This window comes from Aricia agestis, chromosome 3 (assembly GCF_905147365.1).
Source record: "Aricia agestis chromosome 3, ilAriAges1.1, whole genome shotgun sequence".
In the NCBI taxonomy this organism is placed as follows: domain Eukaryota; kingdom Metazoa; phylum Arthropoda; class Insecta; order Lepidoptera; family Lycaenidae; genus Aricia; species Aricia agestis.
Window position 1 is genome coordinate 20,934,250 of NC_056408.1, and position 15,157 is coordinate 20,949,406.

The 15,157-nt window shown below is 36.9% G+C and overlaps 1 protein-coding gene across 3 annotated transcripts in view; it reads left to right on the forward strand.

Annotated features, from left to right (window-relative positions):
• The window catches only part of LOC121740370, a 43,840-nt gene extending 34,509 nt beyond the window's left edge, over positions 1-9,331 (forward strand). For all 3 annotated transcript variants that reach the window (XM_042133045.1, XM_042133046.1, XM_042133044.1), the window contains 10 exons: positions 704-784; positions 1,047-1,080; positions 2,510-2,687; positions 3,172-3,246; positions 3,402-3,517; positions 4,218-4,342; positions 4,627-4,775; positions 6,808-6,914; positions 8,039-8,141; positions 8,604-9,331. In XM_042133045.1, the coding sequence (XP_041988979.1) occupies positions 704-784; positions 1,047-1,080; positions 2,510-2,687; positions 3,172-3,246; positions 3,402-3,517; positions 4,218-4,342; positions 4,627-4,775; positions 6,808-6,914; positions 8,039-8,141; positions 8,604-8,776 (1,141 nt within the window). In that variant the 3' untranslated portion in view covers positions 8,777-9,331. The remainder of the gene's footprint in view (positions 1-703; positions 785-1,046; positions 1,081-2,509; positions 2,688-3,171; positions 3,247-3,401; positions 3,518-4,217; positions 4,343-4,626; positions 4,776-6,807; positions 6,915-8,038; positions 8,142-8,603) is intronic.
• The last annotated feature ends 5,826 nt before the right edge of the window (positions 9,332-15,157 follow it).

Genomic DNA, 15,157 nt, shown 5'->3' on the forward strand with positions numbered 1-15,157 from the left:
GGTGTGTACGTGTTCCTTGTAGAGAGGTCAGTTGTGAAAGTAGCAGCGCTGAAAGACGAAATTTTTTTTTTCACTTTTGTATGGGCAAGGGCCCGAGCGTCACGAGTTCCATCACTCGTGACGCTCGGGCACTCGGGCACGACACTCGTCACTGATGAGTATAAAAGTGAAAAAAAAATTGGTCTTTCAGTGCTGCTACTTTCACAGTGAACTCTCTACAAGGAACACGTACACACCCTAAAGTATTATCACTTATTTTTATTACACCCTGTATAACTGAGTATTTCGTCAATATTTCAAATGCCTATGTGTTGCAGTTATTGATATCGAGCAAAAAATAGAAAAAAAATCACGTTTGTTGTATGGGATTAAATATTAATTTTATTTTGTTTTTAGTATTTCTTGTTATAGCGGCAACAGATATACACAATCTAGCTATAGCGGTTCTTGAGTTACAGCCTGGAGACACACAGACAGACAGACCGACAGACATTGTCTGTCTGTCGGTCTGTCTGACTAGTGTCTTAGTAATAAGGTCCCGTTTTTACCATTTGGGTACGGAACCCTAAAAATGCGCATAATATTGTCCTTAATTGAAAACGTTTTTTGTTTGATACAGACTTCCATGATAAAGTGATCCCTCAAGACATTCTTATGTTTTGACTGTAAACGAGTTAAAATATTATACCGTTTTATATTCCAGTGAAAGCCCGAGTCCGAAGCGACAGCGGCTGACCAGCGCGGTGGAACATTCCGAAGACGACTCCTCGCATACCATGAAATTGTCAGTATTATCCCCCCCTTCCCCCACAGTTACAGTACATTATCTTGAAACTAGACTTTCCTAGGCAAGCATAACGTAGTTAATAATATTCTACGCGAAAAATTGTATTTTACGGGATAAGTATGTACGATAAGTAGTAGCCTATGTGTTACTTCAGAGTCTAAATTATTACTTAATGTTAGCTTGTATTTAAGGTGTCATAATTATTATACGATTAGTAAGGTGTATTCTTAAAATTGCATTAAGTATGTTTATTTTACAGGGATAAGGAACACGAGTGGCGGCATGGGAATCTGGTAAGTCTTGTCTGTATGACACCAATCTGTATCACATATTAAACTTCAATGCAAATAATAAATATTTAAACCATAAAAAATATTTTGCAAAGAAAAGGACAATATTTTTTAATTGGTTGTTTAATTTTGATCAATCTACATAAGTGCACATTTTAAATTATTTAATCTATTAAATATATTTTTTATTTTAATTTGTGGAAAATTATTAATATACTTACTTAAAAAACTAACATTTATCAACATCCCTATTCCCTATTACAATATGAACAGGGAAAATCATAAAAAATAAAAATATACTAGAAGTGCAACTTACTGTTTATCCTAAATTATGTAATCATTTTTATGAAAGTTTTTTAATTTGTAAAAAATTATGAAATATTTTGACTAGGCAACATCCATATTAGAATATGAATAAGGAAAAAAATATCAAAAATAATAATATAAGAATGAAGGAACAAGTTGGTACTGACATTTAAGATATTTATGGAATATTCCCATTAGTCTTTTTCGTATTTTGAAACCTTTCCTGTTCATAATATTCAAATTTTTTTCACTATTAGAAATACTAATGTTAAGAATTCAAAAAAGATTTTGGCAGTGTATGTTTGTACTTTTGTACTATTTTTGCATGTTTCTTTGTTGGAAATACAAATCATTTTACAGACATGATTCATTTATATTAGTCCTGTCTTAATCTTAAAACAGATAACGTTTTGTCCTTGTCTATTAAGCGACTTTTCAAACGTATCAGACAAGGACAAAAAAGGTGATGAATGTGTTTTTAAGATGCCATCCCATCCAATTGTGTATTTTAGGCTGCTCTGAGCGAGATCAGGCAAATGATGCCATTGTATTGGTGTTCAAAAACACATTCCTCGCAACGCACCTCCTATGGAAATATACCCTAAGACCCAGTTTGGACACAGCGGGAACCGCTCGCAGCTTATTGCAAAGGCCTTGTATTACAGCGTTCACACTGTCACATGGGTCACACGGGTGCGGCGGCGGTGCGGCGCCGGAGTAGTGCCGCTGCGGCGTCCTGCATATAAAAATCAATGATATGCCACACGGTGCGTGATTTTTACGTACGTGATTTTTATATGCAGGACGCCGCAGCGGCACCGCTCCGGCGCCGCGCCGCCGCCGCACCCGTGTGGCTCCTCCCTTAACCACAATGTTGAAACACGGGAAACGCGCGGTTCCCGCTGTGTCTGAACTGAACAAGCACGCAGAGAATGTTTCCAAAACTTAGGGCCTGTTTCACCACTTCCTGATAAGGTGCCGGATAGGCTATCCAAAACTTATTTAACAGTTGCTTCATACTCTATCTATCAAGTTAAGTTGTGGATAGCTTATCTGGCACTTATCAGGAAGTGGTGAAACAGGCCCTTATACTTAGTTACTTAACTATAATATTAACTTTCTCCAGGATATATCTGCGGAGCGCGTGCTCGGTTGGGGGGAGTGCGGCGAGCGGGCGGAGCGGGGGGAGGGGTCGGAGGGGTCGCACGACGAGGGGGACGACGAGGAGGAGTGGGCGGACCCCCCCGCCGACATCGGCTCCTTCCTCCACACCAGGCTCCGCGTCGATGGCGACAACAGCGCTGGTGAGTGGGACAGACGTAGTGGGTGAGAGTGAGACGGATATAGTGTGTCAGGAGGAGTGGGCGGACCCCCCCGCCGACATCGGCTCTTTCCTCCACACCAGGCTGCGCGTCGACGGGGACAATAGCGCCGGTGAGTGGGACAGACATAGTGAGAGTGAGACGGAGATAGTGTGAAAGGGAGACGGGAGATAACCTGAAAGGGAGAAATAGTAGCAAATTCTGATTTAGCTGGGGATTTCTCATGTCAGCTGTGTGCAGCAGCAATGGATCGCGCACATTGATCGCTCAGCAGAAATGGAAGAGGAAATGTGCATTGATTTATTGATTTACAAACGGTGACAGGTATCAACTATTGCCCCCTCCAGATTTGCTGAGCTCTAAAGTTGTACATTCTATACAATACTAATTATTACTATGTAGTTTAGAATGAACGTAGCTTTTTAACCTAAAGTTGTATACATTATTTTGTGTTGTGTGTTGACAGACGAGGAGTCAGACGAGAGTATGATGACGGGCGCCGTCTCCCGCCCGCCCTCCGCCAACATGATCGACCTCAAACGTGAGTACCGCTCGGCTACACTACGGCTACGTCCTGCTCTAACCAAACGTGATATGATGTTGTTGGAGCAGGACGCGGCATTCTCGTCACAAAACAGTTTCGTGGTACGGCTCGTGTTTCAGACTGAGTTCTAACCTGTAATGTTGTTCCCCCAGCGGTGCCGAAGAGCAGCGGCAACACGGACCCGCGGTTCCAGGACGTGGTGAAGCTGAACGACTACCTGCAGCACGGCCGCCGCCCGCAGTTCTGGGAGGAGAGCTACGTCAAACGGGTGAGTGGGGGGACGCCTCAGGGCTGCAAAATTACGTCATTTTATCGAAAACACTGGTACGATGCGGACTGCGGTCATTTTACTATCATGTACCATCGAAGAAATCGATTAATAGGCAGTTCACGGACCTACGTCGTTTCGTCGGATTATGTCAACTTATGTAAGACGTCATCTGTCGGCTGGGTTTGACGTAACGCGACTAAAATACTTATGGTCGATTTACACGGGTGACTAACGAGTCGATTTTAGTCACCCGGCAAGTCACCAGTCAACAATAGTATTCGCAGCAAGCGATCGCTTGCGACTGAGCGTTTGCACGGTCGATTTTAGTCACCAGCCGCATGCGGCCATTGGCCGCACGACTTTGGGGCTTACGACTTTAGCCGCATGGTCGAATTTCCATTTACACGGTCGATTTTCGCCGTGCGACGGAAATCGTGCGGCTTTAGTCACCCGTGTAAATCGGCCATTAGGTCCCCCATCTGCCTATGACTCAACTTCTCTGATAGTACCACATGAGTTAGCGCCACCTGTTGCATTAATCCGGAACTTTTATGAAATGCAAAAACGTATTTTTAATTTTTTATTTAAAGTTGAAATGACAAGTCGCTATAGCAAAAACAACCTTTACTTTGTTCTTGGTTTTAGTTATACATTAAAATAAAACGATGGCTTTAATTAAGTTGTAAATATGTCCCAGGTGATGGAGGCGGTGAGGCTGAAGGAGCTGGAGATGAAGCAGGCGGCGGAGATCCTGGGCGTGAGCTACGGCACGCTGTACGGCCGCTACAGGGACGTGTTCGGCTGCATCAACAGGCCCTACAGGTGAGGTCGCAGGTCGCAGGTCACAGACGTGTGAGGGCGGGGTCACAATGGAGGCGGGGTCAAGGTTACAGAGGTGTGGACTCACTGTGGGGGCAAGATCACAGGGGACGTGCGGTCAAGGTCACAGTTGGCATACAGCCTGATGGGGTCCAGCCGGTGACGGAGCTTCCGTAACGTTTTTAAGTTTAAAATGTCGCAACTTTTCGTTCTTTTTTTCAACTTTTTATTACGACAATTTGTCAGGCGAAGTTTGGTGTCTATATCTAATTCAATCATGTCCCCAGGACCGCGCGCGACTTCTGGCAGGCGAAGGGTCCGTCGGAGATCCTGGAGCGGCTGCAGAAGGGCGAGCTCAGCCTGGAGGCGGCGTCGTTGGCGCTGGGCGTCAACCCCACCAACCTCGCCGCATACATCGCCGACCTTAACGAACGGGGTGAGTTGCACCTTTAAGGGGCCGGGTGCCATCGAAATTCTCATACATACGTAATACCAAAATCATTTTCTCATATGAAAATATTTAACATGTTTGAGTTATTTTTCAGCTTAAAATAGTAATTTTATTTTATTTTATTTTATTGGGAAAACTTACAGCACATAATTATAATGGTAATGATACAAATTATATAACGATTTGCCAATAACAAGTTTTCGCTGGTAAGAAATAAATTTAAGCTAAAATTAACATTTCAAACATAAAGTCCTGACGAGATACAAATCACTTACTTACTTAATAAGTACTTACATGAATTGAGGTAATCTAAAATCAATTAAAATGTAAATTACTATTTAAGCAAACTACCAAATATTTTGTTAAATTTTATATAACACGAAATGGTTGAGAGATTAAAAATTGTTAGCTAATGAAGCAAATAGTAATCAATATAAAAATAATTATACATAATTAAACATAATTAAACACACAGCAGATGGTACGATCCTTTAGTATTTTACTTTTACGATAAAAAAAAATCAATAAAAGTAATTCAATACACAAATTTTATTTATTTTACTTAAAGAACGTATCAGTCATAAGCTTTCTAATTTTATTTGGTTTTAGGGAGAACATGTCTTCAAGTGGATGGGCAATTAAAAATCTGTTAAAATGTGAACTAGACCTAAGTATAAAAGAATTTTTACGGTAGTATGTGTTGTAAGGTGTAACATAAAGGGGCATAAAATGACGAGCGTTTCTACGGGGAATATTAATATTAAATCTATTAAGTAAATCAGGGGAATCTATTTTATTATTTAGAACTTTACATAAATAAGTCAGCTATATGTCTCCGGTGGTACAAGGGGAGAAAATGAAACTTTTTGCACGGCATCATAATCATTTAGAAAATGGTTGCACTTAAATTGAATAAATCTGAGACACCGTTTTTGTATGGACTCAATTCTATCGATATATATGTTGTAAGCAGGGTTCCACAACTCCGAACAATACTCTAAGATACTACGAACATACGCACAATATAGTATTTTTACTACTTTGACAGATTGAAAATTTTTACACGACCTTATGACAAATCCCAGGGCTTTTGAGGCTTTTTTAATAATATAGTCGATGTGCTCATCAAAGATCAATTTTGAGTCTACAATAACTCCAAGATCCCTTATGGATTTCTTGATATCGAGGACCTTGTTCTTAAGTTCATAATTATATTTAATTACCTAGGTTCCTGCACAAAAATTTACTACAAAATATTTAAACACTAAAAAATATAGTAAAACACTGAGGGTGGAATGTATCAATGCACCAGAGGTGTGGAAGTTAAAGTTATGGTTATAGTTAAGGCTAAATTTAGCTTTAACTTTAGCCTTAACTTTGACCGGAGAAATTGACAGATGACAGCTGGTCCAACAAGATTATAAATGAACGTGTGCGGGGGCACTGTTGGTAAAGGAGGACTGTCAAAAATTGCGTTTTTGTATGATGATAGCGTTAATTCCTTTTTTCGCCACGTTCATATAAATCCTTGTCGAGCTCTATCTAAAACAACGAAGCGACAGCGTCGCTCCAATAGATTGCAGCCCTACTCCCTAGGAGAAACGTGACGTCTCTTTTAATCGTGGGTCTAAAGCAGGGGTCGGTAACTAATTTTAAGTGAGGTCCGGACACTGAGGGAAAATTTTAACGAGGTCCAGAAAAAGCACACTTGCCCTATGTAGCTTTAAAATATTATTTTAATTAATATAATATGTATATAAATAAAAATGTTTATTTCAAACTGGAGTCCATAAATTGTTAGTAAATACAATAATTATTTCATTACAAACTATATTAGTACTCAGGAATTATATAATTAGTTAAAATATCTACGTGGCCTACCAGCAGCATTAATTGATACTTGGTATAAAATACATTACAATATTTCGCGGTCCGAGATTCGACCTTACGCGGTCCGCATACGGACCGCGGTCCGCCTGTTGCCTACCGCTGGTCTAAAGTTTCTGAAACTTTTTAGATAACGAGATGAACGCACTAGACGGCGACGGGAAGGGCATACGGTCGCGCACCTACAGCGGCGGCTCCAACAAGCGCCGACCGCTCAACATGCCCACTCCGGACAAGGTACGAATCAGTAATGCAGGCGATACACGTAAAGGAGACAGGTTTACCTGAACACGTCAACCGTTCATCGGGGCTAAAATGGTCACATTTTGCAATTCCTCTAAAATAAATTCAGAAAATGTATTGTTAAACTGACGAATGTCAAATTAGTACGAACTAGACATATATGAATCGCAAGCAGAGTGACCATTAGCTATGTCCACACTATGCAATTTCATCTTCAATTTTCATCATTAATTAGCTATGTCCACACTGTGCACTTTCATCTTTAATTTTAGTCATCAACTTTCATATTGGCGCATTCAATAATTAAATGCGTCAAGGAACGCAACGCCAATATTGTCATTTTTGAGGTTTTGGATACGGTCAGAGGGCATGCGTCGTGGGCATGCCTCACGTTCGCTGTTGACTGCGCTACAACGCATGCCCTTGACGAACAGAAAAAGGCACAGTGTGGACAAAGCTTTTATTCAACTTTCGTTTGGCATATTCAATAATTGAATGCGTCAAAATCCACCCGCGTTGGAAAGAAAAGTGTCATAGCGTCGCGGGCATGCCTCACGTGCGATGTTGACTGCGCTATAAAGCATGCCCTTGACGAACAGAAAAAGGCACAGTGTAGACAAAGCTATTTAGCGATAAAAAGAAATGAACCACATTATGATTCATAATAAGATTCTCCAAAATGACCATTTTAGCCCCGCAGGTAAACCGGAGCGTGTATGTTACAGAACTGTGTAGGTTTTTCCTCAACTTTGCCTGAAAGGCGTAACTGTACAGGCAAACCTGTCAGGTACACCCTTGCGTTTATGGCCTGCTTTACTCAGCTGTGTGTGCTGCAAATTAAACCAGCTAATCAATAATCATAGTAGGTTTGTTGTTTAAAAATGCGTGCGCCATCGAGTCTAATATACAGATGGTCTGTTGTATATCATATAATATTTATATTGTTTTGTATTAAGTATATGTAATTTAAATATTCAGAATAGTTCTTCTTGATACAGGCAGTCATATTGTTAGAAAAAATGAAAATCAGGGTGGCATTATAAACCGTAAATGGTCCCACTGTCTTGGAATGTCAAATCTATTTAATGTTATATTTAAAAGCTAAATATGCTTTGTAGGTGACAATAAAGAAGAGTGACGACGAGATGCCGGCGAGCATGCCAGCGAGCATGCCGCCCGTCATGCCGCCCGTCATGCCGATGCTGCCCCACCCCACGCCCAGTGAGTACATCATACATTATAAATTAAATAATCATTATTTAAGCCATACTAGGCCCATATATTATAGATTATAGGGTAGAGGTCAATGAAACCGGCCAAGTGCGTGTCGGGCCACGCGCAATATAGGGTTCCGTAGTAGCGCTAGTTTTTGATAATTTTAAAGGTGAATAAGGGTTCCTTGTTGACTACGGAACCCTAAAAATGATTGATCAAATTATATAGATTAATCACTAATCAGCTTTATGTTAGATCAGCTGAGTGAGGCCAGTTTCTTTAGCGTCGTAGAGAACGCAATGTTAATAACAACTTAAAATTATGCAATTTTCTTTGTTTAAACGGCTTATGTGAATATATTTTTTTTGCACGACCGTAAAGTACTGAAAGCACTAATTACTCGTAAGTTACTTACTTGCCTATGTAAATATGTTAAGACACAAAATTTTAACTCAAAATCTAACCCAGGTGGCAAATGGCCCTCGATCCGAGTGGCGAGCCTGGACACGCTGCGCGAGGCGGCGGGGGCTGCGGGGGGCGGGGCGGCGGCGGCGGGGGCGCCCTCGCCCTCCCAGCTGATGCGGACGCGCCCCGACTTGACTATAGTCGCCGCGCGCCGCGACCGCCCCGACGACACGTGACCGCCCCCGCCCCCTCACCCGCCGCCGCACGCGCGCTGATCATGATGATGATCGAGAAAGAGAAGAAAAGAGAGAAGTGTGACTTTGGACAGTGTTAACAAATTCAGAAACGTCAGAAAAGAGAAGAGAGAAATGTGACTTTAGATAGTGTTAAACGCTGGTCGATTTGATGATTATTGAGGTGTTGTCCAAAGTTAAAAAGTGTTCAGAAAACTCTGAATCCAGGACAATTAATGCGCTGTTTGTGCTTAGTGTGCTTTGGAAGAATTTAGAGTTGCTATTTTGAAAAAGGTTTTATACGATCCGGACAAGACTTATACGGTCCAAGTTTATTTCAGTTTAACCGTGTTTTTGAGACTACATGGCGTTGGTCGAAATCAACTAACTGATTGGTTGGCAAAATGCATATTCTTGCATGCTTTGCTTTGACGTCTCGCGTATAGAAATTATAAATGTCGTCTATTGGGTCCTAGAAACGAAAAAACTTCGAATGCGTAATTCGAATGTAACGTGTTACTAAAATATGTAAATATAAATTAAAAACATATAAATAAATACTCCTTTTAGTCGTAAATTATAATAATAAATAGATAATTAAATTATAATTATTATAGTTAACAAAATTTTTGTGTATGCATAGTTTTATAAAATATATTATGCTAACTTGAGTTTTTACAATAGATAATAATTTATAATACATAATATATAGAAAGGAAGTTATTAAATATTATGTCACGAACTGTCGAGTCAAGTTTTTGCCAAAAATGAAAGTTAGCTGGAAAATTCTTAATACCCAATACAAGACTAGAGTCTAATTTATATTTTATTCGTTGAGTTTGTGTGGCGTTCGAACATTAAGAAACTCAACAAATTATAATAACTAGATCTGATGATCTGAGTAACCGTCAGAGTAAATGGTAACCGAGTTAATTTGCCTCGCCAGTTCACGTTTATCCCATTGTTATTCCCACGGAACCCACCAATTTATAAAATCTGAGAATGTAACCGCCCCTCAATGTTAAACGTTATTATAGTGTAATTAGCTCGTTAAATATACAACTATATATTTTTATTTGATAGTTATGTCGTAAGACTCGTATTTGTGTGTAAAATAAACGTACTGATTTAATTTAAATGTAAAAATAAAACTTTGAAACATACGCGTATATTACATACATAGATAATTCTTAGTAGGACTCTAAGGCCGGTTATGATATAAATGGCTATTGTGATTTTTGCGACGCAGTCATTTTCATTTTCTAAATACATATTCCGAATACTTAAAAGAATAAAAGAGGCTAGCTTGTATAGAAAAACCTCATCTCGTTTGTCCCGTTAAACCAAACTGCAACATGTGTCACAATATTCTATTTATATCATTACTGTTATATGTAAATACTATATCTAAGCAAAATATATAATATAGCCGACCAAATCTAATAATAAAATTGTTTGTAATAGCAACAATATAATTATTTTAAAATGTATTGTTAAAATAAGTGCAACCGATTTAAGAATGGATTTTATTGAAAATTTTTCATCGAAAACTAGCTTGCTGTGTTGGCGAAAATATGGAAAAACTAAAAAGATTGTACTTCCTACGAGTAAAGGATTTTAATATAATATTACTGTAAAATTCCTTTAATTTTTTTGCACACGACCAGTTCAAAAAGTTATTACGTCCGGCCGCCGGATAGAGAGAGACATTTGGATGGTCCTACGTTACTTGCCTCTTGTCTTTGTTAAGCATGAATCTATTAAGTGGCTTTCTGATCTTTGCCACAAGTTACCGCGACCGACAAAAACTCAAATAAAATGCCACTTTATGACCTACTACAAAGCTTCGGCGGTAGAAAATGAAACCTTAACCTGTGTCATAAAGTGGCATTTTATTTGATTTTTTGTCGGTCGCGGTAACTTAAGATTTCTTCTTAATCTAATCGATGACTTGACTACAAAAAAAATGTGACTATATGTGTTTCATATAAACATGCTTCATTTGTGTAATAAATATAAATCTAAAAGGTACTAGTGTAAAAGGGGCCAGATATACTCAAAATTCCTAGTTTTACTATCCCCCTTGCTTGGTACTAGTACCTTTTTTTGACTAAGCGAACATCTATCATGTATTCCATTTTATTTCATAGTATAAAAATATATTTTAGATTAAAAAAAAGAAATATAAGAGTATCGTAAGTAAAAGATTTTGTTATATTATTATACATTATAATATGTATTATGATATGTTTTATAATATATTAGAATAAAAATGTATCCGCTTAAAGTCCAATAATTATAAATGTTCTGTTATTTTTTAAGTTTATTGGATGAAAACATATATCGTAATTTAGTTATTTAAATACTTAATACATATTCTTATAATAAGACAGTTATGCTGAAATAATAAATATAGTATTATTTGTTATTGTGTTATGACTTTGACGGTGCGACAACAGAGGCAATCTTTTACATTTAAATTATGGAGTATGATTTTTATCGTATGATTTTATGAAATATTTTTATCCCACGATTAAAATTATTGTAATAAGCGCAGTGTTTCTGTTTTTTTAATATTAATATATGTCGTGCAGCCGTTTTATGTAGCTAGGTCTGATTGGTCCAAACCGATTTTAAATACAAAATAATATTGTCCACCGAAATTGAATGTTTCAAGATGAAAAGGCTTCGATCGAATAATAAAACATCATAGTTCACATAAGCGCCATCTGTCATTTGAAAAAAAAAATTAAGCCACAAAAAAAACCTGTCGATCTGAGCCTTTACCAAAAATTTATAAAAATTAAAGAGATTTTTATAGTTAAGTTTATTTTAGTTTAAGATTAAGCAAATGTACCTTTTCTTTGAATTTGTAGTTGGTTAATGTTGTAAATAGTATTTAGTTTATAATCGATTGAAATTGAATACTACTTCGACATTAAACGACTGCGAATACTTGATCCCACCCGCAAACTTTTGTTATTGTTTAATAGATTCAAATAGAAAATTATACTCTGTTCTAATCGAATTTGATAAAAATGTTAACGAAACTCAGGTTACAATGAATTTAAGTGTCTAAACAAACTAGGCCGAAAATACGCGGCCGAAGTTCGCCATGATTACGCCTGCAATATAACGCGACGTAATTTCGGCATGGTGTGCCATCAGTCATTTAAAATACATTGCAGGCGTAATCATGCCGAACTTCGGCGGCGTATTTTCAGCCTAGTGTGTTTAGACACTTAGAGCCACGATGGCACTTTAATTACGTGGAGTTTTTTTTGCTCACATTTGGATCAAAATGTATTTAAAAAGAGTTTAATTAACAATTTCATATATAAAATTGTTTCCCAATATTCTGGTAAATTTCAGATAGCTAATTCATATTTTTTGTTTTTGTCATAATATGACAACAAAAATATGATCGGCTAACCGACACTTGTTCGGTGGTTGAGGAACAATATTGAAATATCCTGTTACTGCGGTGTGTAGCTTCTACATTGTATCTACTGATTTTGTTGTTTTTTATAAGAATTTCAAGATTTTTTTATAGGTAATATCATATCAATGATAAGGTAATAGGGATAGGATTGTAATTTTGATAAATTGAGGACAATACGTTATCCCACTTTTGACGGGAATTTATCTTATATCCCGTCAAAATTTTTGTCAAATTGGAAAAAAATGTAAAGACGGCAATTTTTGTGCCCTTAGTGAAAGGGAAATAATAAAACGAGCGAATAAAAAATTACTTTACTTTGCGACTGATGATGAACATACTGTTTTAATAACATGAGCGGTATTTGACTAAGCGAAAAATAAACTAATCTAACGACTAATATTGATTTATAATAAAATCCAGAACGAGCTTACAAAATGTGGATTGCGATTAATCTATTTCAGATATTAAAATTCTATCCGAGCGACTGTATTACTAAGTGAGCGACTGGAAATACATAGCGGGCAACTTCAATGTTAAATATAGATTCAATTTTTCTAAGTGAGGTTATTTATTACGAGCTACTAAAAAGTTCATTTTGAGCAAACTTTTGTGAGCTGCTTTATTAATGATAATTGGTTATTGATATTTTATTTGAAGCTTTATATTTTATATTTTGATACGTGTTTTAATGAACACTACATATTGTTAAATGCGTGCGAATTCGAATGGGGGCGGGGCGACGAATCGTTGCAGTCAGGTGAGTTGGGCTGCGGACCAATACGACTTTTTTGGGTTAGGTTAGATGGCCTTAGCCATCGTGGTTATTTTTTTGTAAACCACCCAGAAGTAGGAGCCCCGCGTAGCGGGGTTCCGTCGAATCATAATTTAAGCCAGTTGTTTTTATTTTTGTTATAGGTCGCCATTAAAATTTTACCCATTTCTTTGACGTTCCGTTAAGGATAATTTGTGTAATTTATTAATGATTTTATATATAAATGGGGTTTACCCCCCTCCCCTGCCCCTCTAAATCGTTGGGTATGATTCTAAACTTTTACCGTTATATAATTTAAGTTCCTACAAATAGAACAATACATATTTTGGGATCATCAAATCAAAGTATGAAATCCTTTCTATCTCTGTTAGCTACCACTTTTTTTCACATATAAAATTGTTATTCCTCTTATCCAAATGAAGCTTCTCACAAAAAATTTGCTTGATAGTAATAAAAAAAATATTCTATCCCTGTCCGTAGTAGTCCCTGAATAAAAGTGTTTCATCAAATAGTTATTTCATATTCATTTTTTTGTTTTAATGTGTGCTCATTATAGAGTATAATGAGCACACATTAAAACAAAAACCACTTTGAAAAATACACTAATAAGCAGAGGCTTATTAGTGTATTTTTCAAAGTGGTTTTTGGTATTCGAAACACTTCATTTAAGATAAAATGCCGCTCAGTATAAAAATTACATTTGCCAAATATTGAAAAAAATGCACGACGTAACGTTGACACTCAAACAGATATTAGGTCGCTCAAAAATTATAAAGCTACTCATTTTGTATTTTAAGTAACTCAAATAAATAATTTCTAAGTTGCTGTTCTGTTAATTTCTCGTCACTCACTCTCAGTCGCTCAAATAGTAATTCTATAACCCAAATTTAGTAATTTTGACACCTAAAACTGTAATTTACAGTCACTCGATTAAATACTACCCTTAGTGAAATTACAGAAAGATTTTTTCTAATCTCAAAGTTGTACAGAATACAACAGAATCGGTAGGAATATGGAAGCTATGGGATTGATTACTTTGGCAATCGCTAAAACAGTCTACAAAATACTCAATTCGTCATTAAAATTTATTAAGAGATGAAGAGAGTGGTATAATATTTTGACTGTTCCAAGTTATTGACTATTGAATCTTAAATTTTAGGATGTGTTCCGAAATATGCATCAGCATACTACCAAAAAACTGAAATTTGGAAGAAACGTAAAGTTAAATTAAAATATGCTAAAATGTGTACTCGTATAAAAAATTAGGCCGGCCTCGCGCCTGCCACTCTTCTAATGTTGGGAGTGTCCATGGGCGACGGCAGTTTTTTTGCATCAGGTGACCCATTTGCTCGTCTGTCTCTAATTTTATAAAAAAAACTTTATAATAATGTTGATCTGTTTCAGTTACGTTTCTCTGAAAATATATCTTTGTAGTCTGATGCACCTTTCAGAACACACCTAATGCTCTGTCCGATTGGATGTTTCATACCAAATTTTCATTATATAAATTTTAATTTATTAGTTAAGTTAGCGTTGTTATCAACTCATAGGTTATTTTTGTTATATTTATGGTCGCGTGTACGGTTCGGCACCGCTATGTTATGCTCGATAGTTTAGTATTAACAAGTCCGTAATATTTCGATGTGTGCGTCAAGTTGTTATTTTATACATTTTTTTTAAATTATAAAGATCATTATATTATGGAATTTAACATTTTTTAATTTGGGTTTCGTTATACAAAAGTATGATTTTATAAACAACTTCAAAACTGTTTAAAAAATCTAAAAATCACATTATAGTCTGTCAAAAAAGTGAAGAAATTAAAAAGTGGCAACATCGTAGTGTCGTCCCTTTCAAATAAATATAAGAAAAAAGGGATGACTCTACGATGTTGCCAATTTAAATTCTTCACTTTTTTGACAGACTATGCGTTCGTAAAATTTACTCTTTGTTATCAATATAATTTTATACAAGATTTATTATGTACATAACGTACAAATAACTCGACGGGCAAATATATAAGTGTTGCGAGTGTTAGTTGTGCGTAAGGCGGTGTCTGTAGAGGGCGCCACGTAGCGGCCGCTCCATCGAGACGATTAAATATACGATGAAAATGTACATCCTGTTTTATTTGTAACCTACTATCGACTATTATAGTTTGTGCGTTATA